The following is a 26,127-nucleotide window of genomic DNA, read 5'->3' on the forward strand; positions in this document are numbered from 1 at the left end:
TTTTTTAACGAGTACGATGCTGGTATATAGTAGGTACTCAATAAATGCTTGTTAATTGAAAATGAAAAGCCTGTAGACCCTATGATATTTCAATGGAGGGAACTAAAATAGTAAAAACAATATTGAGTCTCAAATTTCTTTCTTTTTTTAAAAAAAAAATTTATTTATTTATTTTTGAGTCTCAAATTTCTCAGGAAATGGCATGATAGTTATGGAGCAAGGGCTGAAAGAGAACAACCAAACTGGACCATTGAGTCAGCTGCTAAAGGCCACCCCCAAAGCAAAGGAAGCACTGAACCAGGAAGAGTGGACGGTTCTGAGGCAGCCTTTCTAAAGACTTCGCTAAGCTACAGTCTTCTAAGCAAGCTTCACCCTAGGCCACCTCTGGGGCCTGTTACACCTGGGACCAGGGGGGAGGGGAGAACAGCCTGTGTCAGGGGTCAGGGCTGGTCCAGGGCAGCCTCCCTGGTCAAGGCCTCTCCCTGTCCTCTCAAACTCTGCTGAAGAGAGGCCAACACCGGAGCAGCACAGCAGCTCCTGCTTCTGGGAAGCTGTTCTTCCCAGCCAAGGGGGCCCAGGGTCTCGTCTCTTCTGGGACCCTACAGTCTCTCCCCTTCATCACCAACTCTTACCCCAGAGAGCTCCAGACTAAGTCCTGGGTAATCCCCAAGAAAGGCAATTTTGAAGGACGTTAGCCTCTTTCCACAGTCACTGTTCCCACCGGAAGGACTGGAACAAGAAAATGTCCCCCAAGGGCATTTGGTTACTGAGCTTGGCCTAAGTGCTTGCTGGCCTAGCTAGGAGGATCCAGGGACCGAGGAGTGAAGAGACCCAAGGTGCCAAGGGCAAGGAGCCCACTTCATGCCTTTCACTTTTTGCAGTTGTGTATATAGATGAGTCATAATAGGCTGAGAAAGATGGAAACCAGGGAAACTTTCCCAAAGTCCTTCTGATCCTTGCAGGGTTCGAGCACTGGACAATTTCAAAGTCAAGTCACTAACTGTTTAGTGAGTGCTCACCTGGGGCAAGACCAGCCTGTGCCCTCCACCAGCTCAGAGGCAAGCTGGCTTTCTTTCAGTCTGTTCCCAGGCTCTGAACCTGCAGAGTGGGTCCCTGATGGGCAGCCCAGCCTGGATACACCACCTCCCATGTGGCTCCAGGTGTGCGTGATGCTGCCACAAGCCAGTACTCCCAGAAGTCCTTACAAAATCCAGAAGGCCAAGTGTGCTCAGTGGCCAATTACTAAATGCTAAAGGAGCTCAGGGGCACATTTAGGGGTGAGAATAGACTCAGCCAATGCCATCTCTCTATAGCCACGGTAGCCTACACCCCGGGAAGCCCCTGAGGCTCTGCAGAGACAAAGGCGATAAGGACAGCTGACACTGATGTGGCATTCCAAGATTTGTTAAGCACTTTACAAATACCATCTTGTATGATCCTCCCCCATTTTTACAGATGATGAAACTGAGTCTGGGAGGAATGAAGTCAACAGCCCAGGGTGACACAGCCACTAAGTATCTGAAGCAGGATTTGAATGTGGGCCTTCTTGACGCCACATTTTACCCTCTATCCACCATCTATCCAACAGGAAACTGACAGCAAGGTAGCCAGGGCCTGGATGCCACCTGCTGCCTTCACCCCTGAATTCCTAAGGGGCTCTCGGCTTGGTGGCCACAGGGCCCGACCTTCTGGGTAAAAGCTTATGATTTTCCACATAAAGATGGCCTGACAGAAAAAAGAGCTGAGAACCTATCTAAAGAAGCTCAGACCATGAAAAACCCAGTCATGGCATTTCTCAAGGGATTAGACTAGGAATATGAGGAAGTTTACCTTGGTGAAGATGGCCAGCGGCATGCCATATTGGTCCTCTTCCAAACCAGAGATGAGTCCTGGCACGAACACCACCTGCCCCAGGTTAGCTTGAGGCTGCACGGTAATTGGAGGGCTGTCCAAGGGCACATGGTCTCTCAGAAGGAAGTCTCTCTGTTTAGGCCTCACCTGTTCCCTTTCCTTCATGCTAGTGCCCTCTAAGATGCCAGGGTCCAGGGTCTCCCATTCGTTTTCTGATGTCTTGGGGTCCATGTGCACAGCAAATCTCACAGGCTGACCAGGGCCATTGGACGCTGGGGCACTGCTGATGTCTTTTACTGTGTGGGACATAATCCCATCTGCCTCTGGGGCATCCCCTCCAGGATTCCCACACACTTTTTTCTTGCCCATTCCTGAATTTGTAGTTGAAATGTCAGACGCAGACTCAGAAACGCAGTCATCTGCAGGTGGGGTAGCTTGGTGGAGCCCAGTGTCCTCAGATAGGCTCTTTCGGGGCCTGTACTGCGAGCAGTCCCGGAGGCCATGTTCGATCATGCCTGCAGTGTACAAGAGACAAGCAAGGGTGGCTCACAAAAGACACAAGGAAAAGATGAGACGAAATGGCCCTGTTCAGGGCCCAATAAACTCTAACTGTGAACATTTCACCTTTTAAAAACATAGGCTTAGAAAAAATCCAGTCTGAAAATACAAACAATTTCAAAAGGGAAACATCATATTAAAATGACATTAAAGGTGTAAATGAGTTTTATCCCAATGACTTTTTATATTACTATTATACGAAAACCTAAGTTTTAAGTTAAAAAAATAGACAAAACTATTCTCTTACCTGGAAAAAGGGATAACACAGTCATTAGTGCCCCAACCAATCTATTCACTGGAGAAATATAAAACAGAACCTGAAATGGATTCACAATTGCTTAAGTTAGAAACAAAGATTCAATTAGAAAGCAAATTTAAAACAAGGCTGGCTCATGAGAAATCAGCTACAGAAGAAAAAGAAACCAAAACAAAGCAGCAAATCTGTTCAGCTGACCTAGTTTCCTCTCTAATTAAATAGCATCTCTTGGAGAGGCGGCCCAGGGGACAGGTTGACTTTGCAACTTTTACTCCCTTAAGGGAGGATGTTTTCCAGCTCAGTCTCCTGCAGAGAGCTTGGGAAAACTTGCTGGTTCTTGCACTGGTCTGGTGGGCAGAGATGCCCAGCTAAGCTGGGGCAACAACTTGGGTGCCAGGCCTGAGGGCAGGGCGTCCCCAAACTCAGCACCCATTGTCCTCAACAGACGCTCGTGTTTAGGAAGGGCCCCAAGGATCCCAAGTTACATTGTCCTTTGTCTACAGAACCACATGGCACATGACTTGCCACATTTGTTATGACTACTGTGTCACTAGGCCACCCCCCAAAGGCTTTTCTTCTCTTTTGTTCAGAAGAAGAGTAAATAGGTATCATATGGTCAGAAAGATGCAAAGGAACACCACTGACTAGAGTTACCACACACACTAATCTTATAATATGGTTTTCCTATCACTTTTTAATCTTGGAGACACCACTGGGTCTTTCGGCATTTCTATCATCCTTAACGGGATGGGATGTATCAGTTTATATCAGCTAAGACAAAGACTTGTGGTATTTGGAACACACACCAAAGGACTACTACTTCTGTAAGGAAGACCTAAAGGCTGGACATGGTGACACAGGCTTGTGTGTGGTCCCTCAGCTGGGGAAGCAGAGGCTGGCATTTGGCTTGAGCTCAGGAGTTCTGAGGTGCAGTCAAGGAAAGACAAGCAGAGGCCCCAGGGAAGCCCAGAGGGGACCAATATGGGATGCCCTGAGGGTGAGGGGTCACCAAAGCAGCTAAAGAAAGATGGACAGGCCCAGGTTGGAAACTGAGTCAGTCAATACTGTGCAGTAGCTTTGGGTCCTCGAGGGGCTCTTGCACTTTCAGCCTGGGAGAGGTAGGGAGACCCAATCTCAAAGAAAAAGAAAGATCTGAAGACAAAGATGGCAGTGGAGAAGAAACATGGCTCCTCCCAGGAGAAAAGGAGTCTCTCCCTCTGGCTGTGGCTAACGGCAAAGTGGCGCTTGTGCCCACTGGCGAGCAAGTCCGACCTAGGAGAGTAAGTCTATGATGCTGACATCAGCACTAGCGGGCATTTAATTAAAAAACCTCCTGTGTTGTGGCATAAACTACAACTGTGTGGAGCTGGCCGCTGCTCCCCTCCAAGATCAAAAAGCCCTCGTTTTCAGCATGAAATCTCCAAACAAAGGGCACACACCCACTCTGCAGCCCCTTCCCCTGCCAGGTGTTGGGTTCATTCCAGCTAAGCTATTTCATAGGCAAAGAATAAAGGTAAATACTCTCCCATGCCCTGCCCTTCAAATCCCACCTTTTTCTCCAGAAGAATCAGCTTAAATAGGATTAAGACCTGCCCAGAGAAAGAAAAAAAGCCATAAGATGATTACACATGAACCCAACCTCAATATGCCCACTCCTAGGGGTTATTTTTCAATTGCTATGAAATGTCCCATTTTTATACAACTTCTGTTGCTAAGCAAATAAAGTCCTAAGGAAATTATGCTGAAAAAAAAAAGATTAAATCTAACCTAGACGCTAACCCAACGCTACAAAGGTTATTTGTGCCTCTAAAAATGTGATACATGATTCAAAGCTTTGGCCTTTTCTCAAAGTGGCCACAGGAAGGAAGCCGGCAGCTGCTGGTTTGTCTAGAGAGCTACAGAAATGCCTGTGTGCACAGGATGGTCAACATTCATCTACTCAAAGTATAGAGAGGTTGGCTGGAAAACACCTTATGCCCATACCAAGGGCAGCAGACAAAGACCATTAGGGACGTTTGAAAAGCTTCCACCAACTCCAGTCTTTGGGCTCCCTTCTTGGGAGGGCACCTCCAATTCCACAGGTGCTTAGCTAAGGTCAAAAAAAAAGGTGCCCTAACTTTGTGATGTAGATCCAGACCACTGGGCATAACCCCAGAGAGAAACAAACACTAGTGATGCTCTTTGTATTCTCCTTAGAGAATGTCCTATCATGAGATTTTCTCTTGGTCTGTACATATAAATAAAACCGAGAATGAAATTTGCCTTGTAAAATCTTACTTAATAGGAGGTCTGTTATGAACAAAACTGGAAAAAAAAAGGATCGCTATTTGGGATATGAATATAAAAAATCATGAAAGAAATGACTCATGCTAAACTAGAAATGTGACAGAGTTCTTCATTGGGGGGGAGGGGCACTGGAATTTCAGCTTCTTATCTGAAGAAAGTTTAAAGGAAATGCTACATTCTGTCTAGTGACTACACGCAAGGACACTGCCTCCCACTTTTGTACTTTCTGAGTCCAACAAAGAATCATACCTTGTGTCGAAATTGAAGGACCAGATCTCGGGGGGAAAGACCTGCAGTGAAAAGAAGCCAATCTGTGAGTGTCCTCTTCCCCGCCCATCATGCGGAGGGGACAGGGAGTCAAGACCAAATCCACACGGCTTTGACGGCACGCTGCATGGGAGACAAACATCTAGAGATATTCTGGGATCTACGGGGCAGGGTCTTTAGGATCATTTTCCATCTGGCAAATGATCTTATTTCTGGGACAAAGAACCACTACTTATTAACACATAGCTAAGTGAGCAAGTCTGATCTGTTTTCCTGGTTTCCCCATTGTTACGGCTGCCCTTCCGTACCACTCTGGTCTTTTAAGATCTTCTAGTGATCACTTTTCATGAGTTTGGAGAAAATCTGCTTTCAAAAACGATGTCATTGTGAACTTGCTTATGCTTTGCATGAGGGATGGCTTCAGTGACTGCATTCTGCTTTGAGTAGAATATGGGGGCTGCCCTCAAGCCTGAGACCACTTTTTATCATTAACAAGGGACAACTCGAGAAATCTTTACTGATGATAAGGATTTATTGAACAGCCACTGGGCCCAGGACTGTATGAAAACAGTCCTTGACCTGCTTGAAGATCTAATGGGCTGGAGGGGCCATACAGACATACATAACCAACTAGATAAATACTGTCCACACCTACATTCTGTGCAATTCTGCCTATACTAGGCACGGACAGATCACACACAAAATATACCTAACAATGAGCTGGAATTGAATGGAGGGGGCAGGGGAGGCCTTTGTGGGAATGAGGAAAAGTTCCCCTTTGACAACAAATCCCTGGATAACAAAAGTTATGCCATGATGGATGACATAATATGTAGACGGTATTGCCATTGCAGACTGTTTAAGCATTTTCACAGAGTCCCCTAATGCAGGTAAAGGCTAGAGATGTGCATTTTGGGAAAGTCTATCCAAAGTTAGATGGCTTATGATGAAAGCTCAAGCCATAGAGAAAGAGGGACTCCCAGGATGAGAAGATTTAACAAATGAATCAGTCTGTCCAACATGAATCATGAGGGTCTCTTCTGGGAGGCAAAGTGAGACTTACCGAGGTACACTTGGGACCCTTCTATGGAAGCGCCTCCCAAGGAACTATTCATATGCTCATAGAGTTCCTAGGAAACACAGGTTTTAAGAGAGAATGATTAGGATCTTTCAGACATTGTGAACTGGAGACAAGAAGAAAATGGCTATTTGGGACTGGCAGAGACAACCGCCCTTCCCCCACACCCTTTCACTAAGAGCGAAGGTTTGGTTTTTATTTCTTTTTTTTTTTTTTTTTAACATATAAGGTATTTTATTTTTTCCGTTACATGTAAAGATAGTTCTCAACTTTTGTTTATACAAGCTTTACAATTTCAGATTTTTCTCCCTCCCTCCCCTCCCTCCCCCCTCACCTAGACAGCAGGTAATCTGATATAGGTTATATCTATATATCTATATACATATACATATATCTCTATATATATATCTATACACACACAAATATATATCCATAATAACATTAATCCTGTTATAAGAGAAAAACTCAGGGCAGTAATGCAAAACCTCAAAATAGAAAAAAAAACACAACAGCACCAAAACCAAAAGAAACAGTATGGTTCAATCAGCATCTCTACTCCTCAGTTCTTTTTTTTTTTCCTGGATTTGGAGATCCTCTTCCATCACAAGTTCCCTGGAACTCTTCTGTACCATTGCATTGGTGAGAAGAATATAGTCCATCACAGTAGATCAACACTCAATGTTGATGATACTGTGTACAATGTTCTTCTGGTTCTGCTCATCTCACTCATCATCAGCTCACATAAGACCCTCCAGGTTTCTCTGAACTCCTCCTGCTCATCATTTCTTACAGCACAATAGTATTCCATTGTATTCATATACCACAACTTGTCCAGCCATTCCCCAATGGATGGGCATCCCCTCAACTTCCAATTCCTTGCTACCACGTAAAGATCAGCTATAAATATTTTTGTACATGTGGGTCCCTTTCCCCTTTCCATGATTTCTTTGGGAAAAAGACCTAAAAGTGGAACTGCTGGGTCAAAGGGTATGCACAGCTTTATTGCCCTTTGGGCATAATTGGTTTTTATTTCTTAAACCAGAACCAAGAAATAGCTCAGTTACAGAGCAAGACTGAGAGAACCCAGCCCCCCTTCTGGCCTAGCATTAGCTCCTAATTCATATTCCGCTCCCTTCTCCTCTGCAGGACTGAGGCTGGGTGCCTGCCGGCACAATCACCGCTATGTGGGAAAAGTCAATGACAGAACTGAAAATGGGAGTTAAATGCCACAGCCAGGCTATGCTCCGAGAAAACGGACAGCTCATTTTCCAGGAAGCAGCCACATGATGCTCGGGTTTGGACTATGGGGGATGGGAGCTATAGGCCAGAGAAACTGCCCCAGAACTTCACTTACAAAAGGCCAGATTCCCATAAGCAGAGCGCAGGATAGAGGAATGACCCTTAGGGGGGCAGCGGCATTTTAGGGATCCTCTGTAATCAGGTGTTCCTTCAGCCTGAATTCTCTTTTAGTTAGCTGAGTTACCCCTAACTAGAAGCTAAGAGAGCTTGACCTGCAGGAAGACAAAGGAGCTGGACATGGCGTTGGGGGCCCAGTGTCACCACTCACTAGAGCAGCAGCCTCTCACTTCTCTTCTGGTTCAGGGCTTTGGCTACCGACTTGCTCCTCCACCTAATTTAATGTTTCTAGCAGGACACGCTTGTAGAGGCACATAGATGTACATGATAAAATTACCTTCAGGATTGAAATTTGGGAAAAATCCTTCTCTTCAAAATAGGCGTGAGTAATGAGCTGGAGTTTTGCTTGGAGTAAACCGTACAGAGGCTTGTAGGAGAAACAAAATGTTGTTAGGAAGGACTTAACAAGAGTGAAGGAAAAATGAAGGGGAGGGAAAACAGGAGATTTCAAATGAATTACAATCCCCCCCACCCCAAGGGACTTCACAAGTTCATCCAATGTCCCAGGCCCTTCTTTCAGCAGTCGCAATTGGCCAAGGGCGATGCTCACAACACAGCCAAGAAGTCATCAAGGCACAGGTAGCCTTGCTGGGCTCCCACAGTGCTGGGCTCTGTCTGGCAGAGCACCCTCTTGGACGTGGCTAGCCTTTCTCTTGGTGTCACTTAAGGTGATTTCTCATTCAGTTCATGGAAACTAAGGCCTTGTAGACTAAATGCTAAATGCTGGCGGATTTCAAGGCAGTCAGTCAACTAGAATTTCTTAAGCACCTACTATGTGCCAGGCAAGACAGTCCCTGCCCTCCAGGAGCTCACGGTCCCCTGGGAAAGACAACATGGAGATGACGACAGCACACTGGAGGTGTTCAGTGGAGGAGAGGTGCCAGAAGGAAGGGGGAATTGGGATGTTAGCTGGGAACTGAAGGAAGCCAGAAGTAAAGAGAAGGAGGAGGAGGGAATTCCAGGACTGGAGACAGCTGGTGAAAAGGCAGGTGGGAAGGCTAGGAAATTACCCCCTCCTTCCTCCATTTAAAACGACAGCTTCAGCATCTGGTCCTCAGTCCCGACTGTAAGAATCTGTGACATCATTCATGTGGGCATTTCCTGAGGGTGCAAACCATCAGCTACCTGCTAAGGTGTGGAAGATGCTGTAGCCAGAGCACCTCCAGACCTGGGGGACAACTGGCCAAGGATCCACTACACTGAATGTGGCTAGCCTGGCTCTTGGTGGACAGGTGTGGTCTGTCCCTGAGCCTTCCCCTTGAAGTCTGAGCTTGGTGGCACCTGTCTGAGCTTGGTTTCTGCTCTGTCATCAAGAACCTAGGCTCAACTGCAATCCCACGAAGAAGTAATAAGAGAGAGGTTTCATGGAGAAGACAGTTTCAGAGAAACTTGGGAAGGTGGCGTGAATGGAAGCACACTTCACTCAAGTGAGCAGAATCAGGAGAAGTACTGATCCCAAATAAAGAACTGTGAAAGACTTAAGAGCTCTGATCAATGCACTAACAAACCACAACTTTGGAGGAGCCAAGCTAAAACATGTGGCCTGTGGCAGAGAAAGAAGGCATGGACTCAGAGTACACAGAGACCCCCCCCCTTTTTTTTGGCCACGGTCATTTGACTATGCAGATTTTTTACAAGGGTTTTGCTTTTGTTTGTTACAATAAAAAAAAAAAAAAGGGCTTCCCTGGAGGCCAGTTTTTAAACACACAGACCAGAGCCTCGTGCTTTTACATGTTGTCTTCGTTCAGTTTCATTTTTAGCTTGTTTGTAAATAAGACTTTATGCTGCTAATTCATAGTAAGTTATAGTCCATAATGAACATTCAGAACCTTTTTTTTTGGCCCAGACCTTTCTATGCCCAGATGCCCTTCCCACACTTTTTCTGTGGTCCCCTTCTTGTGACAAGACACACCAAATGTAGGTAGGCCCATGACAATTAGTCCTTGGATTAGTATTACTTAATAGAGGTTGATAAAGGGAAGAGCAGAATTCAAAGTTCTCCTGACAGAACAGGAGAATGTTCTATGAGAATGTGGTTCAAATCTAACAAAAACAACAAACTGGTGACTGATGTAGGGGAGTCGTGGACAGGGCAAACACAATTCTTCATTTCCAAGGTGAAGTGACAGCTAGGAAAGAAGGGAAGAGATTTTATCAGCATGGGGGAAGCAGACTTAGAGATCCCATTTGTCTGGAAGAGACTGGGGTGTTCTGGTGGACTTTGGGCTCAGTATGAACCACTGGGGTACAATTATAGCCCCCAAAGTTAGCAAAACCTTGGGCCGCATTGAGAAAGGCTCAATTCCAGGAAGGAGGAAATCAGTGGACTCTGATGTGGTCAGACCCCCTCTCCCCCCCTTGCCAGGCCACATTTTAGGAAAGATGCTGACAACTGGGAGAACTCCCAGAGGGAGATGAAGGGTGGCCAAAGGGAGGCTTAGGCTCAGCAAGAGAAGACCCAGAGGGACATGAGAGTGGCCTTCAAGCCTCTGAAGAGCTGTCACAGAGAAGGAAAAACAAGGAAGCAGGAGGGACCTGGTAACAAAAGGCAGATTGACGCTCTGGGGGAAGACAAACTTGTTCACGAGCCATCCCAAAGGATGGGCTGCCTCAGGTGGTGACAGGTCAGGAGAACTTTGAATTCAGTGGTTCTCTTTATCAACCTCTATTAGGTCCTACCATTTCAGGGACTAATTGTCACGGGCCTACATTTGGTGTCTCTTGTCACCTGAAGGGGACCACAAACAAAGTATGGGAAGGGCAGCTGGGCATAGGGGGCAGGTCCAGGTAACCTCTTACTGGAGATTTCCAAACCAAAACGGGGTGGCCCCTTGTCAGGTAGGCCATAATGCGAATTCTGCTAGGACTGAGTCAGATTAGCTTACTGCTCAGGTCCTCTGACATTCAAGTTCTGGTGTTCTCTCCAGCCTTTGGACGGATCACTAGATTTTTCATGTGAAAACTAAAGATATCAATAAAAACTTGCTTGAAAAATAAAGTAAGAGGGCTGACCTAAAACATGTGAAATCCCTTCCAGGTCCACACCTCTGGTCCTGGGAGCCTTGACGCCACCATCAGTCAGACGGGATTTTCCCTTCACAGAGCTATACTTCCTATCCAAATGAGATGACAGTCTAGTTTTTGGTAACCCCAACCTTTATTAGATTCTATCTCTAATCCAAAATGGAAATGCAGACTCTCTCTTAGAGACCTTTTTATGGATGTGAACCTGAGTGTGTGTGTGTGTGCATTCATGCACTGTATATGTGTGTGCACGCAGTTTGTACTGACTGACCACTCTTGGCCCAAATGCACACTAAAGGAAAACAGCACACTTCTCCATTTCTCTTACCGGTCTGACTTAGGACCTCTTGGCTATGCCTCAGCGGGGACCACCTTAGCCTACAGTTCAGGGTTTTAGGAAAGAGTAACAGGAGAGGGTATGTGTCCACGTTCCTTAATTCAGTTCCAAATAACTGAAGGGGACTATAGGCCTCTGGGAGGTCTCTCCCCATTAAACAGGAAGGTCACAGAAGTCTGTTAAGCTTTGCTGCAGGTACAAGTAAAGATCAGTTTCATCAGCTGAACCTAATGGCTCAGTGTTAGTTAGGTAAGTCAGTGGATTCTACCTCCTGGATTAAAGACTCACCATTCAACAAGAACTGCTGGGAAAACTGGAAAGTAATCTTGCAAAAAGTAGGCGTGGGTGAGCATCTCAGACCACATACTACTTTACGCTCCAAAGGGACATGAGCCATAGACAGAAAAGATCGCATTCCCAGTAAACCAGAGGAGCAAGGAAGAGGATGCCTTTTACATCCATGGAGAAGGGAAATGTTTGTGACCAAATAAGGAACAGGGAGGATCACAGGAGAAAAAAAGGACAACTCTTGGGAGGGGTCAGAGATAGGAATGGGACAGTGATGGAGCTGGGGATCGATTCAACCCCTTCGGGAAAGTAAAGTGGAACCAACCATACCCTAAAATCACTAGACTGTGCGTATCTTCTGATCCAGTAACACCGCTGCTAAGCTACACCTCAAAGAGTTCAAAGAAAAGGAGGAAAGAGCCATGTAGACAAATATATTTGTGGCAGCACTTTTTTATTGTAGCAAAGTGGCTGCCCATCAAATGGACAAAGGCTGAAGAAATCATGGTCTGTGAATGCAGTGCTAAAAAGAAAGATGAAAAGAGCAGGTTCAGAGAAAACTGGGCAACCTGATGGCAAGTGAGAGGAGCAAAACCTGGGGGGGACAGGTAGTGGTTGCAGCGAAGTTGAAGAGAACACCTGGGAAGACTTCAGGTCTCAAATGAATGCAGTGACCAACCACCGCCTGTTCAGAGGACCACTGATGGCAAATCTTGCCTCCCATCTGTGGGCAGAAAAGTGATGGATGCAGAGCAGGCCAATGGGTGGATTTGTTTTGTTTGACTCTATTTGGGATGAGGAGAGCTCCGGGAAGAGTTATAAAGGGATCAGGGGATTGTGCTGGAATGCCAGAAAGAGAAGAGAAGAATGTCAATAAATCATTAACCCCTCAGGAGGGGGCACAGGTAGGCAGGGCAGTGCTGGAAAGAATCTGTTAAATCGGAACTAGCCTCAAAGAAGCTGGACCCAGTGATAATTCCTGGTTCCATGCGCTATTCTCCTGTTCTGGTCTTCTGTCCATGGGGAAATGTTTAAGTTGGTTAATAGTTGTTAGGTTCATGGTATTAAAAAGGAAAATAAAATAAGCCAGGTATTGGACTTTTGATAAACAAAAAACACACCAGGAGAGACCAAATGACAAGACGCCTCTCTCTGCTCTCCCACTGCCCCATGACCTCCAGAGTCAGGCCCCAGACATGGTGGCACCAGGAGTACACCAGAGACCCTGGGCTGCCCCAGGGGTGAGTGAAACAGTGACTAGCTCCAGACTCCAGAAGTCCCTCAAAAGATAAAGGGCCCACGGGTCTGTGTGGGGAAACTGTGTGGCCGACTCAGATCTCTGCTCGGGCCGGACCGCCCCCCGCTGACTCCTAAGCCAGGCTCTTTTCCATGCCCAGGACCCCTAGGAGGAATCCAGTATGGTAGATACTGGCAAGCTATCCTATGAGAGCTGTGGGATTATGTTATAAACCTGCCCCAAGTCTGGTCCAAGATCTACTCCCGACCAGGCCCAGACAGTGGCCAAGGAGGAGAGAAAGGCAGCTGTCTGGTCTTCTCTGCAGCCCACGACAGCCTCCAGCTCTGCCTCTGTAATCTCAGGGGCTGCCTCCCACAGGGGCACTACCTGACCCACTTTCTTGCCCCCATCAGACAGCAAACTCCTCGAGGGCAGGGTTGGCTGGTGCCCTCCTCCCCTTGGATGGCCATGAATTCACTCATTTGTTTCCAGGAGAACAAGGACCCCTCTTCATCCTTGACTTTAGCTTCACCACAGCTTACAAAGGCCCGGGTACCCAGGAGGCCCCTGAAAAGCACTGCAGAGTTAAGGGGCTCTGTCCTAAGGGCCTAGCACAGTGCTCTGAATACTTAGAAATAAAGCAAAAATCCCGGATACGAATGAAACACAGCAAACCCCCCATTTTAGCTAAATTTACCCAAAGACTTCAATTCCTTCTCCTACACTTTTGACTAAATCTGTTAATTGCTGGGAAAACCAGCGGCAATTTTCACCCTTTGGTGAAAGGGCGGAAGAGGTATCAATTACAAGTGTGAAATTGCTGGATGACAGACGGGGGAAGCACAATCATCAGATCCTGGCAAATGTGGTAACTGACCCAAGTCTTGACTTCCCCCCAAGGATTCCCTTTTTCATGAGTTTCTAGGATCTTACAAGTTCTCTTACCAGTTGGCTTAGAACACAGACACTTTTCTGGACAGTTTCTCTGGTTACATCCGCTTGTCTTACTTTGAGTGCCTATTAAAAAACAAAACCAAACCATGAGACTCTTACTAGAAATAATTCAAAGGTAAATGGACACGATAAGATACAAGAAAACGCTGAGAACAGTAAGATCCAAGATCCTTGAAGCTGCCCGCATCTAACTGGCTTTCTACACAAGCACACTGCCTGGGGACAGACCAGTCTGTCTATCCCTCCTCCTGAGCCTGCTCCATGAAAGAACTCCTCATGTCACCAGCCAGGTGTCCATTAAGGGCTTGCCCTGATATTGACCTTAGCAGACCTAGCAGAAGGAATGCTGGACAGGGGTGTCTCAAGACCTGGGTTCAAATCACTGCTCTAACATAACACCAGATGGCTATGTAACTAGGGGTAAGTCACTGCCTTTCTGGCCTCAGTTTTCTTAGCAATAAAACGGGTATGGTGTTCTTATATCACAAAGAAATGTGAGTTATTATTATCTCAACAACGCTGTGAGATTCATAGCCCTCTTTGACAGGGAAGAAACTGAGCTGAAAGGTGTCAGAAAGTGGTAGAGTGGTGACAAAAATGCAGGCCTTTCCATTGAGTCTAGTACAATTTCCATTACGATACCAAAGGTGTAGGTACTACCTGGCCTCCCCTCTGCTTTAAGGCAATGAAAGCCAATGTCAATCAATCAATAAGGACTTATTAAGGGCCTACTATGTGCCAGACACAGTGAGAAGTGCTGCTCCCTTTCACCCGCAGCACTGCGGGACCCACATGGCCCTTTCTCAGCTGGGATGAGAGGAACACTTTTTTCACCCAGGAGAATATGCATTCTCTCCTAGCTAATCTCTCCTAGACTTCCATTCCCTTGACAGTCCACATACTAACCACCAGAAAGACTTCCCCAAATGTGCAAACCATGAGGAGTGTGTGGCTATCAGAGCCAATGGGGCTGGAATGTTCCCTAGAATCTCTTTGTTCACTTCTGGAAAGGGCTCCTCAAACCAAGAGCTTCCATCATAGCCCAGCCTGTGCCCATGCTAAGTCATGGGCCCTGGCTCTTGCAGACTGATCTAGGGAAGCCCCTTGTCCCCATCAGGACTGTGGCCCAAGGATCATTGGTCTTCCTTTCTCCCGGGGAGGATAACACCTTAATGAATGCTCGCTCACTTTACTTGATCTTTAAGCTAATGAGACAATTTCACCAACAACTTAAGGACAAAATAGGTTTTGGTCTCTCCCTATGGCACGGCTAATTTCTCTGCCCCGCTTGGGGAATCTCCTTAGAAATGACTGTGGGATAATTGTGTCAGGAGCTGTGTGTGTGTAATGTCTTTCCTCCGCCATCTCTAAATGAGTGTCAGCAGGGGCCATCACTAGGGCACCCCTGAGGCTGACTGCCCTCTCAAGGCCACAAGCCTCCAAGTCACGTGGGAGCGCTAAATGAACTCCCAGGACAATGTGACTCTGGGAAACCAACCTCACGGGTGTGTGGGTGTAAATGGAGGAAGGCCCATTGTTCACGTTATATGACTTTGTTCAGATTTCTTTGAACAGTCTCCTTCTCTATAAAATGGAGGTAACTGCCCTATTAGTTGCTGCCCCCCGCAAGGTGATGGAAAGGCAAAGAGGTAAAGCCCTATAGACCTCTCAAATAGTACTATCAGCAGCAGCAGTACCAGAAGTCTGTTTATAAGCATATAGGAAAAAGCTGGTGGCTAATGCCTGACAGGTCAGATTTCTTTTCATATCAAGGCTACCTTTGAACCTGACTTTGATTGCTGACAAAATTCTAAAACATTTAATTGAAAGAAGAATTGTGGGCACTTAGCTGAAACCAGCACAGTGTGTGTGTGTGTGTGTGTGTGTGTGTGTGTGTGTGTGTGTGTGTGTGTGTGTCGGGGGGGGGGGGGGGTCATCATGTCAGGCCAAAGGATATGTGCAGGTAGTTTTCAGAGGCAGAAATCCAAAGTAGCCATCTTAAATGCTCTAAATGACTAATCATTAAGAGAAATGCAACGTAGAACAGCTTCGAGGTGCCATCTCACATCCATCAGGTGTGCACAGTTGACAAAAGGGGAAAGACAGATGCTGGTGAGACTACAGAAAATGTGTACATTACTGCACTGTTGGTGCAGCCATTTTGGAAGACAATTTGGAATTGTGCCCCCAAAGCTATTAAACTGCATGTCCTTTGATTCAGCAACATCGCCGTGAGGCCTATATACCCAAAGACATGAAAGAAAGGAAAAAGACCCACATGCACAGGGATATCCATAACAGCCCTTTCTGTGTTGGCAGAGAGCTGGAAACTGAGGGGATGCCCATCAACTGGAGAATGGCTCAGTCTGAAATGGGATGGAATCCTATTTGGCCATAAGAAATGATGAAGGGGAAGACTATGGAGACCACTGGAAAGATCTGCATGAACTTACTCATTGTGAAGCGAGCAGATCGAGAACAATCCATCACAGCAGCTTAGAAAGACTCGGGACTCTGCTCAGTTAATGGTCAACCATAGTTTCCGAGGGCTTCAAGATGAAACACGTTACCCACATTCTACTAGAAAGGCGAGGGTGATGGTCTCAGAGAGTACACAGATAGAGATGTTTTGGGCAGGGGGGGCGCATGACTAATGTGGGGATTTGTTTTGCTCGACTGTGTTTATAACAGGGGCTCTGTTTTTCTGATTTTCTCAACTAGAGGCAGAGGGGAAGGGAGATAAGGAGAGAAGAAGGATGAGAGAGAAAATGTGGAGGTGAAAATAAAATAACATTTTAATTTAAAAAGTGCATCATGTTGCACTAAACCTATTTCCTTTCATAGGTTTATAAACAGTTCCGTACTATTTATCATAAGAGCAGACCCGGGTTATCTCATAAACACAGTATGTGGGATTTCAGAAAACCGTCTGAAATGCTTTTACAAGCCATCATTATAGACAAGATGGTAAAACATGGGTTCGAGGACAGTACAGTTAGGTGGATCTGGGAGCTGGCTGAATGACAAACCCAGAGAACGGCCATTCGGGGGCTGATGTGAAACTGGGGAAAAGCCTTTGATGAGAAAGTCAAGGCATCTGTCCTTGGGGTTGGGTATTGACCATTCTTAGCATGACTGGGGTGAAGGCAGGGTTGGGATGCTTTTCAGCTTTGCACTGGTCACAAAACCAGGATGGACAGTTAATATGATGGATGACAGTGTAGGATCTACTAAACCCCAGGAGGCTAAACATGGGACTAACTCTAGTAAGACAACATTTTTAAAGGGATAAATGTAAATTCTTGTACTAGGGTTCAAAGAATAACTATAATTATGGAATAGGGAAAGCGTGACTAGTGTCAACAAGAAATCACAACTTCAATACAAGAGAAAGTAACATGCACAGGGAACCCAAAGCCAGAGCAAAACGTTGGGTCCTTACAGAAGCTCACACATTCATGGCAGTGAGACAAAGGAGGGAGGTGATACCGGAATCTCCACTTAAAAGAGTATGGCAAGGGAGGGCCAAGGTGTAGGAAAGATGGGAAAAGGACAAAACTCTACCCAAAGGGGAGGAGCAAGGTGAGGGCAAAAGCCACATTCTTTTCCTTTGGAAACTGCTAAACCATGAAGATGGATGGTCGCCTTCTCTACAAGGTCCAGCTGCACAAGCCCAGTACAGACTGTCTGGCACCTGTCTTGACTCCCAAGGACACACAGGGAGTCCAGTTTGGAATGCAAACAAAGAATTATGTCAACTGTGTGTCTGTCTGTCTGTCTTTGTCCTTGACACATTCAGGGCCTCCTGTATGCTCTGGGTCCAGTGTTTCTGGAAAATATGGCAACTCCAAAAAGACAAATTCAGGGAAACCCCGCCCCCCGGCCATTGGACTAGACAATAATTTATAAAAAAATACTTAGGTGTTAGTGGTCTGCAAGTTCCATATGGAGAGAGAAAACTGCCTCTGTACACTGACCAGACTAGATGCCATAGCAGGTGGTTGCAATGTAAGAAGAACAAGCAGTGGGCAGTAGGGATGCCCTCCAAGTCACATAAAACCCAAACAATGGCACAACGTACGGGGAACAAATGGGATGACCTAGAATTCCAAACACAAGGAGTCAGTCTGACCTTAGAGGGTTTGGCATGGTGACAGAAGCCAGAGAGGCAGAGTGAGAAGCCCATCCTTCTCTCTGTCACTGCTCATCAGAGGCCCATCTCTTCTGCCCCTTTCCTCAGTATAGCTTCCAAACCCAGTTTTGTCATCTACGGCGTCTCCAGGCAAGCTGGGGTCATCGCTCATTTTCTCTCACACTTCGTATCCATCCTATTTCTCTTCCTTTAGTCCATATAACTCTGGGTAAGCAAGGAGAGAAGGAGACGTACTCTGTTGTACATCCTAGGAGCACTGCTAGAAATATACCTGGTGATCTCTCAAGGATGGAGGAGAACGGGAGGAACATCTGAGGACTGAAAAAGGGCAAATATCCAACTTTGCCCAAAAGGGAGAACCTTGGAATTTGAAGTCCAGGTCAAGAGAATTGCCACACCAATGAGCCAGTGTGGCTTCCTCAAGAGGAGGTTATACCAGACTCACCACATTTCTCTTTTTTGGACAAAGTTATTTAACTGGCAGAACACGGGAACAGGGGAAGAGAGGCAGAGAAAGAACACCTCGATTTCTGCTAAGCATTTTACAAAATGTTTCACATTATTCTCATAGAAGAGTCGAGCTGTGGTCATGAGAACAGCAGATCTGGGAGGACTCAGAACAGGCTGACTGGCCAGACTCAATGAGGAGTCATTAATGGCTCCATGTCAACTTAGAAGGATGTCTACAGTGGAATGCCCCAGGAATCTCTGCTGGGTCCTGCGATGTATAATGTTTTTATCAAAGACTTGGCTGAAGGCATAAATGGCTAGCTTATGAAATTAGCAAATGACACAAAGCTGGGAAGGACAGCTAATATTGGATAACAGACTCAGAATTAAGATGGATTTTGACAGACTGGAACACTGGGCTCAATATGATAACATGAGATTAAGTAGGGACAAATGGCAGTTCTTACATTTGGGTCACCAAAAAATCAAATTCACGAGTATGAGATCGGGGAGAGGTGGCTGGATAGCAGTTTCTCCGAAAGGCCCTGGGGCTTCAGTGGATCATAGACTCAATATGACAACAGCGTAAACAAAAGCTAATTCAATCTTGGACTACACCAGGAGAGGCACAGTCTCCAGAACCAGGCAGGGGACAGTTTCACTGTGCTCTGCCCAGGTCAGGCTACGTCTAAAATGGCAAAAGGGGCAAAGGCGAGAGGGGCTGCCGCTGCGGGGGCCACATTTGAAAGACATTAAGCTAACAGTGTGCAGGAAAGGAAGAACAGGGCAGCAGGTCTCCGGATAAGGGGAAGGAAGGAACTGGACATGTTTGGTCTTCAGAAGAAAAGACATGGGGGGACATGAGGGCTGTCTGCAAGTCTGCCATCAGGCTGTTTCTATTTCCCCTCAGAAGGCAGAACTAGAATGGGAAACAAGGCCAGATTATGGAGGGGCTCAGAGCCAAACTAAGGAAGGGATGTGGGTTTGGGAGCAAGCAACAGGAGTGGCACAGTCAAGCCTATTCCTCCAGGAGATTATGTGGATTGCGCAGGGAGAAACTGGGAAATGGGTGATAAGGCCTTAGAGCAGGGAGAAGAGGGGATGGAGTGAGGGATAGTAGAGGCAGAATCAGCAGGAAGCTTGGAAACCCTGGTGTGATCGATGTGAGGATGGAGGACAGCTGGGCATTTACGAGCCACACTAGCAGGGGGCATGCACAGTCAGACCTCAGCTTGGGAAATGAGTGACAAGATACTGAAACTTTAAAATGGTGCTTTTTAGAGAACTAGATCCACTCCATCTTCCCAATTCTAAACCAAACCCCAGACATGGAAGAATCCAAGGAAACAAGACATCACACAGCAGGAAGTAACTTTGGACAGGTTTTAGATGGAAATGAAGTATTCTTAAAATATCAATTATAACATGAAGACATCCAGAGCGTCCCCAAAGCTACTAAAGCCTAAAGTGCGCTGTGACTTTTGGGACAGCCTGCATAATACACAGAATCTGTGCCCTTCTGAACTCAAGTTAATGTGGCACCACAGAAACTTGCAAAAAGACCACTCCGATGCATATGGTTGCATATGGGCAACCTTGTTTCTATATAGCTATCTTTTCTCTATTAACATACATACCTTGGCTTCAATCTGTCTGTAGCAAGAGACACCATACACTGTCATTCCATTTCCATTTCTGGGGGGCAGGTGGAAAAACACGGTATCTAAGAAAGATGCAGGTAAATCGTCTTCAATTGCAAAGGGCTTATGATGAAAAATGCTATCCAGCTCCAGAATAAAAATGGAAGGAGTCTGAATGCAGATTGAAGAACACTTTCTAAACTTTATTATTCTGATTTTTTTTTTTGGGGGGGTCTGCATTTTCTTCTGCAACATGGCTAATATGGAAATGTTTTGCATGATGGCACATGTATAATCTATATTAAATTGTTTACCTTCTCAAGGAAGGGGAAGGGAAGAGAGGAAGGGAGTGCAAATGGAACTCAAAAATTTTTTAAAAGTAATGTTAAAATTTTTTATTTACATGTAATTGAGAAAAAAATCAAATAAAAATTGAAGGCAGATAAATTGTTTTTATAACATGAGTTAACAATATTATATGCCTTTGTTCATTCCCCTGATCCAAACACTGTTGTTCGGGCTCTTGTTAAACCTGCATTTCTAGCATCATCACGGTAACTCCATTTCTCACTACAGTATAAGTGAACCCACCATATCCTAAAGTCCTTTGTGGGCTGAATTACCCCAGGTTACCGATTGGGCACAATTTGGAAATAATTTTCCACATTGAATAATATTATTTTAAAGTAAACCAAAAGAGATTGAAATTCAGTCTTTTGAAAGTGGAATTCACTGTGAAAGTTGCTCATTGGACTGGGAGGGGCCCGATTATCTGCAGCTTCATGTTTTCGGCCTTTTTCATTTCTCAGGACAATGACAGGACTTGGCAGGAGCCACTCAACAAGGCTGTGATTATGGCCCTCCCCACGGTGACCTCGGGCTTCAAAGAAAGGAAAAAGAGCTTTTACTCACAAAAAAGGTTGGGGCCCCCGACAGGAGAAGGTGGGAGCCAGGAGGCGGGGGGGGGGCAGGGAGGAAGGAGCAGTGGGGGAGTTTAAGAACACTGGCTTCCTTACCCCCCCCCCCCGCCCCAATCTATCCCCAGTTCTGTGAAGGAGCTAGAACTATATGGCAAAAGGGACCATCAGGAAAGGCAATCAGATGGCCTCCCACGGAAACAGCCACGAGAAACAGCCTATTCCTAAAAAGTCGATGATTCTCATTTTTGGCAGCAACATTTGTACCTTGGACCAATTAAGAGGAAAGAGATTTGTGTTCCAAGAAAATCATTTCTTTGGTTTAGAAAAAAACAAAACCAAAGCCAAACCCCCGGAATGTCTCCCAGGATGGGGACTGAGTGCTCTGGAGCCATTCTCCAGCCTACGCAAGAGCTCCGATAGGTTCAGATTTCCCCAGGGTGAGTGAGCGCCACAGGCCCTCTGCACCTTGGCAGATGCCCACCATCTGGGCCTGGGCTCCAACCTGCTGCACGATGTTCCCACCTGGTCAGTGAGTCTGGTCAATGCCAGGAGGGTTTGGCCTCTGAGAAGCCAGATTCCTCTTGAATGAGCCACTGGAGAAGACTTCAGTGGTGGCCCTAACTAACATCCCCTCCCAAGTTATACGACTGAGCCCCTTTCATCCACACCATCTGAGGGGGCACTAAATGGAAACAGACATTTCTGAGGCATCTTCCCATCCTCACGAGAAGGCGATGTGGTCTATGGCAAAGACCTCAGTGTGGGGGAGCCTGGGCCCTGGGGAACTCCTTTGTCCCCGCATCTCTTCCCATGTTGTTTTATCATACTGTGCCCAACCCAATGGAGAACCAGCTCTGTGTCAGGAGGGGCTGGGGAGAGCTGTGTGATCTGCACCTGACAAAAGTCCTCGGACACAGCAGCTCCTTAATAAATAGTTGCTGAATTCAATCAAACTAATTTGGGGGGTTGTGAGAAGGACCAGCAGAGTAGGGGAAGGCGGGTAAAGACTGTTTGAAGAACCTTTGTAGTTCAATAGTAATTACAAGGAAACTGGAATAAAACAGAAATGTCTTTCTTATTTAGGGACAAAAATTTTGCCCAGCATGTTCCCTGGAAACTGCGTGCAGCAAAACCTTAAAAGGAAGGGAAGGAGGCAACAGAAAATAATGACTCGGGAAATGGCTCAGCCACCCCATGGCTGCCTCCCCGCCCCCCCATTCACAACAGCCACAGGGACCAGGGATGGAGGAGGGGTTCCAAGCCGGGCTTTGTTCCTCAGAGGCCTCAGAAGCACAAATCAAGGCACTGCTACTCCCTGCTTAGGTGGATTAACACTTGGCAGTCTGTGCTCGGACCCCTTGAGGAGTTCACAGACTTCCTCTACTAGGCAACATCTTAGTGTGCGGGCGGGCATCTCAGCAAAGCTCTGCAGTAGTCTGACACACGGTACAGTCTTCCACTGCTCTAGGGCAGGGTAGCCCAGGTCCCATCTTACCTTCCTGATAGTTGTGAGCTCCATCAGGCAAGGCAAGAAAAGGCAAATACTTCCACTCCTCGGGTAAGGTGTGGCTGTCATGGCCTTCTCCTGGGATCAGGGGAGGATAGGAGAATTCAACCTGAAAGAGAAAAGAACGTGTCAGCCAGAAAACCGATGAGCCAAAGGACACCCTGACTGACTGGACGGTGTTCAGTTGTATCCAACTCTCCATGACCCCAGTTGGGGTTTTCTTGTCAGAGACACTGGAGTGTTTGCCGTTTCCTTCTCCAGCTCATTTGACAGATGAGGAAATGGAAGCAAACAGGGTGAAGTGACTCACCCAGGGTCACACAGCTAGGAAGTGTCTGAGGTCAGATTTGAATCCATGAAGTGAGTCTTCCTGATTCCCAGCCCACTGCTCTATCTACTGTACCACCTAGTTGCCCCACTATTGATAGACAGCCTAGATGGGCAGACTGATAAAGTTCTTACTATGTGCTGCTGGGTGAAGGCAGGGGGGTGGCACAGTGGACAGACTGTCAACTCTGGAGTAAGGAGGACATGAGTTCAAATCCAGCTTCAGACACTTCCTAGCTGTGTGACCCTGGGCAAGTGACTTAACTGTTTGCCTCAGTTTCCTCATCTGTAAAATGTGGTGGAGAAGAAGATGGCAAATAACTCCAGTATCTTTACCAAGAAAACACCCAATGGGGTCACAGAGAGTCAGACATGACTGAAAAAAAGACTCGAGAACAACAACGAAATGTGGTAGGCACTGTGGCATAGGCCAGGCAGGAAAAAAGGACAAAGATCGGGGGAAAAAGCATAACCAGAAAGGTGAGATCTAGGAAAGGAGGGAAGCAGGAGCTAACCCAAGATGAATGGAGCATGGCAGGCCATCCTTCAGCCTGCCTCCAGTGACACCCAGGAGTAAGAGGGGACTGGCATTTCCTGTCCAGACTCTTTGTGAGGCACATTGATCAAACGTGCGCTTGAAAGCCAACTCTTTGCTAGGTCCCTATTTCATGCTAAAAGAGATGATCAAATGAAGGAGAAATTGTCTCAGCCCCAAAGCTCATGACTCCATGCGGAGCTCAGAGCATTCCTCCCAGTGCACTGGCCCAATGGGCCAATGTTGCAGCTCAGACTTCCTCCCCCCTGGTGAACGAGGAGGCAACAGGAAGATATTAAGCAACACTCAGAGGAGGGGTCCTCCAGCCCTCAGAGTACAGAGAGAGGTCGATGTAGGAAGTGACAGAGGCACCCACTCGTGCTGACCTCTTTTTCCTTCATGGCTGGACAGGGCAGTGACTATGATTCCACAAAGGAGTTCTTAGGGATGCCAGGATGTAGAAGCAGGCAGGGGAAGGGAATACTAGCCTGGGCACAGGGCCGCTGGTGCAAAAGGAGCAGCAGTGATGTGTATTCAATCCTGGCAGCAGAGGGGCACTGTATGGCTTGTGACACCTGGAAGCCTGTGGTCCTACTGGCCCCTGTCCTGGGAGGGGGGACCCTTCACATGGCCCACAGGTGTGGCATGCCCAGAGATGGGAGTGCCAACCTCACGCTGAATTAGGAGCAGGCTGCGCTTGCCTCTAGGTTCCTGTAGCCAAGAGTAACAGAAAGTGGGGCACCTTCTTGGGTCAACAGAGCAGAGGGACTGAAGCAATCACACTGTCTGACCCCACAATGTTTTCTCTGTCCAACGGGAGCATTTCCTCTTCCAGGGAGGTCTTGCGGCTGCTCTCATCTGGGAGCCCTGGAGAACTGCCCAGGCTCCCTCAGCTGGGCTGGGCCAGAGGTGGGCTTGGGCAGGCTCTCTAGCCCCTATCAATATATAACTACTAAGGTGATCAGGAAGCAGTAACCAGAAGACACAGGCAGGAAGGAGAAGAAGCAAAGGTCCCCAGGCAGCCCAGGAGCTCCTTTGGAAATGAGGGAACAACTAGGCAGAAGCAGGCCTCATTTTAAAAAACACCAAACTTTCATTGAAATAAATCACCTTCCGGGCATGAAGTTACAAATAAATTCCAAAAAGGCAAGACTTTAGTTGTGAGGTGTCATAGGATACAGAGTAAAAAACCAGGAGGGGTGGAAAGTTCCAGGCCTACCCAGGTGATAGTGGGGGCCACGGGCCAACTTTGGCTTGGCCCAGGATTCACCAGTGGAGAGGAGTCCCTCTGGAGAGAGAGGATGTGGCACTGACAAGAGGCCCTGAGGGAGCCCCTGGAACTGCAGAAGGGAAGGAGAAGATGCAATCCCCTTGGGGGCTGCCCAGCCCAGCCCAGCCGGCCTTGGCCTGCCTGACCTCACACAGTCTAAGCTCCAAACTGGCTGCCAGGCGCTGTCTCCCTCCCCTCCGACTCTTGTGTCCTCAGGAAGGCCTCACCCTCTTCCTCATTTCTGCCTCAACGAATCCCTCATTTCCCTGAAAGCTCCGTCCAAGTGTCACCTAGTACCGAAGGCCTGCCTTGATCACCCCAGCTACTCCACCAGTCAATAGTGCCCCACTCAAGGAAATTACTTTGCATCTAGTTTGTATTTAATTTTCTAGCCACGTGTTGCTCTCTCTCAGTGGAATATCAAGTTCCTTGAGGGTGGGGACTGCTTTCTATTCCCAGAGCCTGACACGAAACCTAACGTGAGGCAGCCACCTGAAGAAATGCCTCTTTGATTGAATACTGCACCTGCTGTTCTTAAGAGCATGGCATCGAATGTCAATCTTTTAAATAATGATGAAGCACCTACTGTCTGCCGGGTACTAGACTAAGCTCTAGAGACACAAAGAAAGGCAAAAGCCAGTCCTTGCCCTCAAGGAGCTGCCAGTTTAACGGGGGAAACAACACGTAAAGAGCTATCCAGTCTGAATGGGAGAGAATCACAGAGGGAAGAAGGAGCAGGAAAGGCGGGCGTCCTGGGAGGCAGAGCCCTCAGCCAGGCACAGAACCTCAAACACCCCCCAGAAGCACATTAAAATGTTATGAGAAATGGCTAACAAAACCAATCAAAACACAAGAAAACACAAGTAACATTACATTTGAAAACTAAGCCAACAGGCAGCTCACAGGTATCTGAGGTCCAGACTGGTAGCCCACCCCTTTTGTTTGAGTTGGACACCACTGAGGAGGGAGACAGGGACGGCCAGGGAAAAGGACCAGAACCTGGAGCCTAGGAACAACCAAGAGGCCAGGAGGGGATGGATGGAAAGGGGAAAGAGACAGAAAGGTAAGTGTGTGAGGGGGGTCTTCAACCCAAACAGTCCAACCCCCCACATCCATATATTCTCTCTAAATTTACTGTTCCTCTCCCTATTGAAATACAGCAGAGCCAAACTCATGGAATGTAGGCAAAGCAGAAGCCAGAAGCAAACTGGATCAGGAGTCACTTATATTAACAAGGACAGTGGAAAAAAGATAATCAATGAGGTGAGTTGCTAGTTAAGGATGTTGGGAAATGAACAAATTAAAGAACCAAAAGCAAACGAGAAATTGGCAGAATTAAAGGAGAAATTAATAAGATGGGAACTAAACTAATCAAAGAGCTGGGTAATTAAAAAAAGATCAATAAAACGAATAAGGCCTTAGCAAATTTAATCAAAAAAGGAAGAAAATCAAATGCCCCCAATCCCAAATAAGGCAGGGCAGATTCCAACAAATGAAGACTTTTTTCTTAAGCTGATAGAAAATATTTATTTGAAAGCAAGAGAGCATTGTCTGTTATGGGGAAACGCTAGAGGTTACCCTGCTAAGGAAACAAGGCTGTTCATTCTCACCATTTACTATTTAAATATATATTTTAAAAATGCTAACTGTAGCAAAAGAAGAAATTTAGGAAATAACCATGACCAACGAAGAGCTTTTGAAAAAAAACAACTAGCTGTGAATGGTAGGATGGTTTATTTGACTTCAGTAAATAAGAGCAATACAGCAGAACCA

General features: G+C 46.6%; 1 protein-coding gene across 1 annotated transcript in view; it reads right to left on the reverse strand.

Moving 5' to 3' along the window:
* Nucleotides 1–26,127, reverse strand: part of AVL9 (AVL9 cell migration associated) — a 63,103-nt gene that overhangs the window by 20,375 nt on the left and 16,601 nt on the right. The window contains exons 2-10 of the mRNA XM_043975010.1: nucleotides 22,211–22,331; nucleotides 19,793–19,878; nucleotides 13,544–13,615; nucleotides 7,990–8,079; nucleotides 6,282–6,348; nucleotides 5,201–5,241; nucleotides 4,216–4,254; nucleotides 2,657–2,726; nucleotides 1,831–2,366 (exon numbers count right to left, since the gene is read on the reverse strand). Of these exons, the coding sequence (XP_043830945.1) occupies nucleotides 1,831–2,366; nucleotides 2,657–2,726; nucleotides 4,216–4,254; nucleotides 5,201–5,241; nucleotides 6,282–6,348; nucleotides 7,990–8,079; nucleotides 13,544–13,615; nucleotides 19,793–19,878; nucleotides 22,211–22,331 (1,122 nt within the window). The remainder of the gene's footprint in view (nucleotides 1–1,830; nucleotides 2,367–2,656; nucleotides 2,727–4,215; nucleotides 4,255–5,200; nucleotides 5,242–6,281; nucleotides 6,349–7,989; nucleotides 8,080–13,543; nucleotides 13,616–19,792; nucleotides 19,879–22,210; nucleotides 22,332–26,127) is intronic.

Source organism: Dromiciops gliroides, chromosome 1 (genome assembly GCF_019393635.1).
Source record: "Dromiciops gliroides isolate mDroGli1 chromosome 1, mDroGli1.pri, whole genome shotgun sequence".
In the NCBI taxonomy this organism is placed as follows: Eukaryota; Metazoa; Chordata; class Mammalia; order Microbiotheria; family Microbiotheriidae; genus Dromiciops; species Dromiciops gliroides.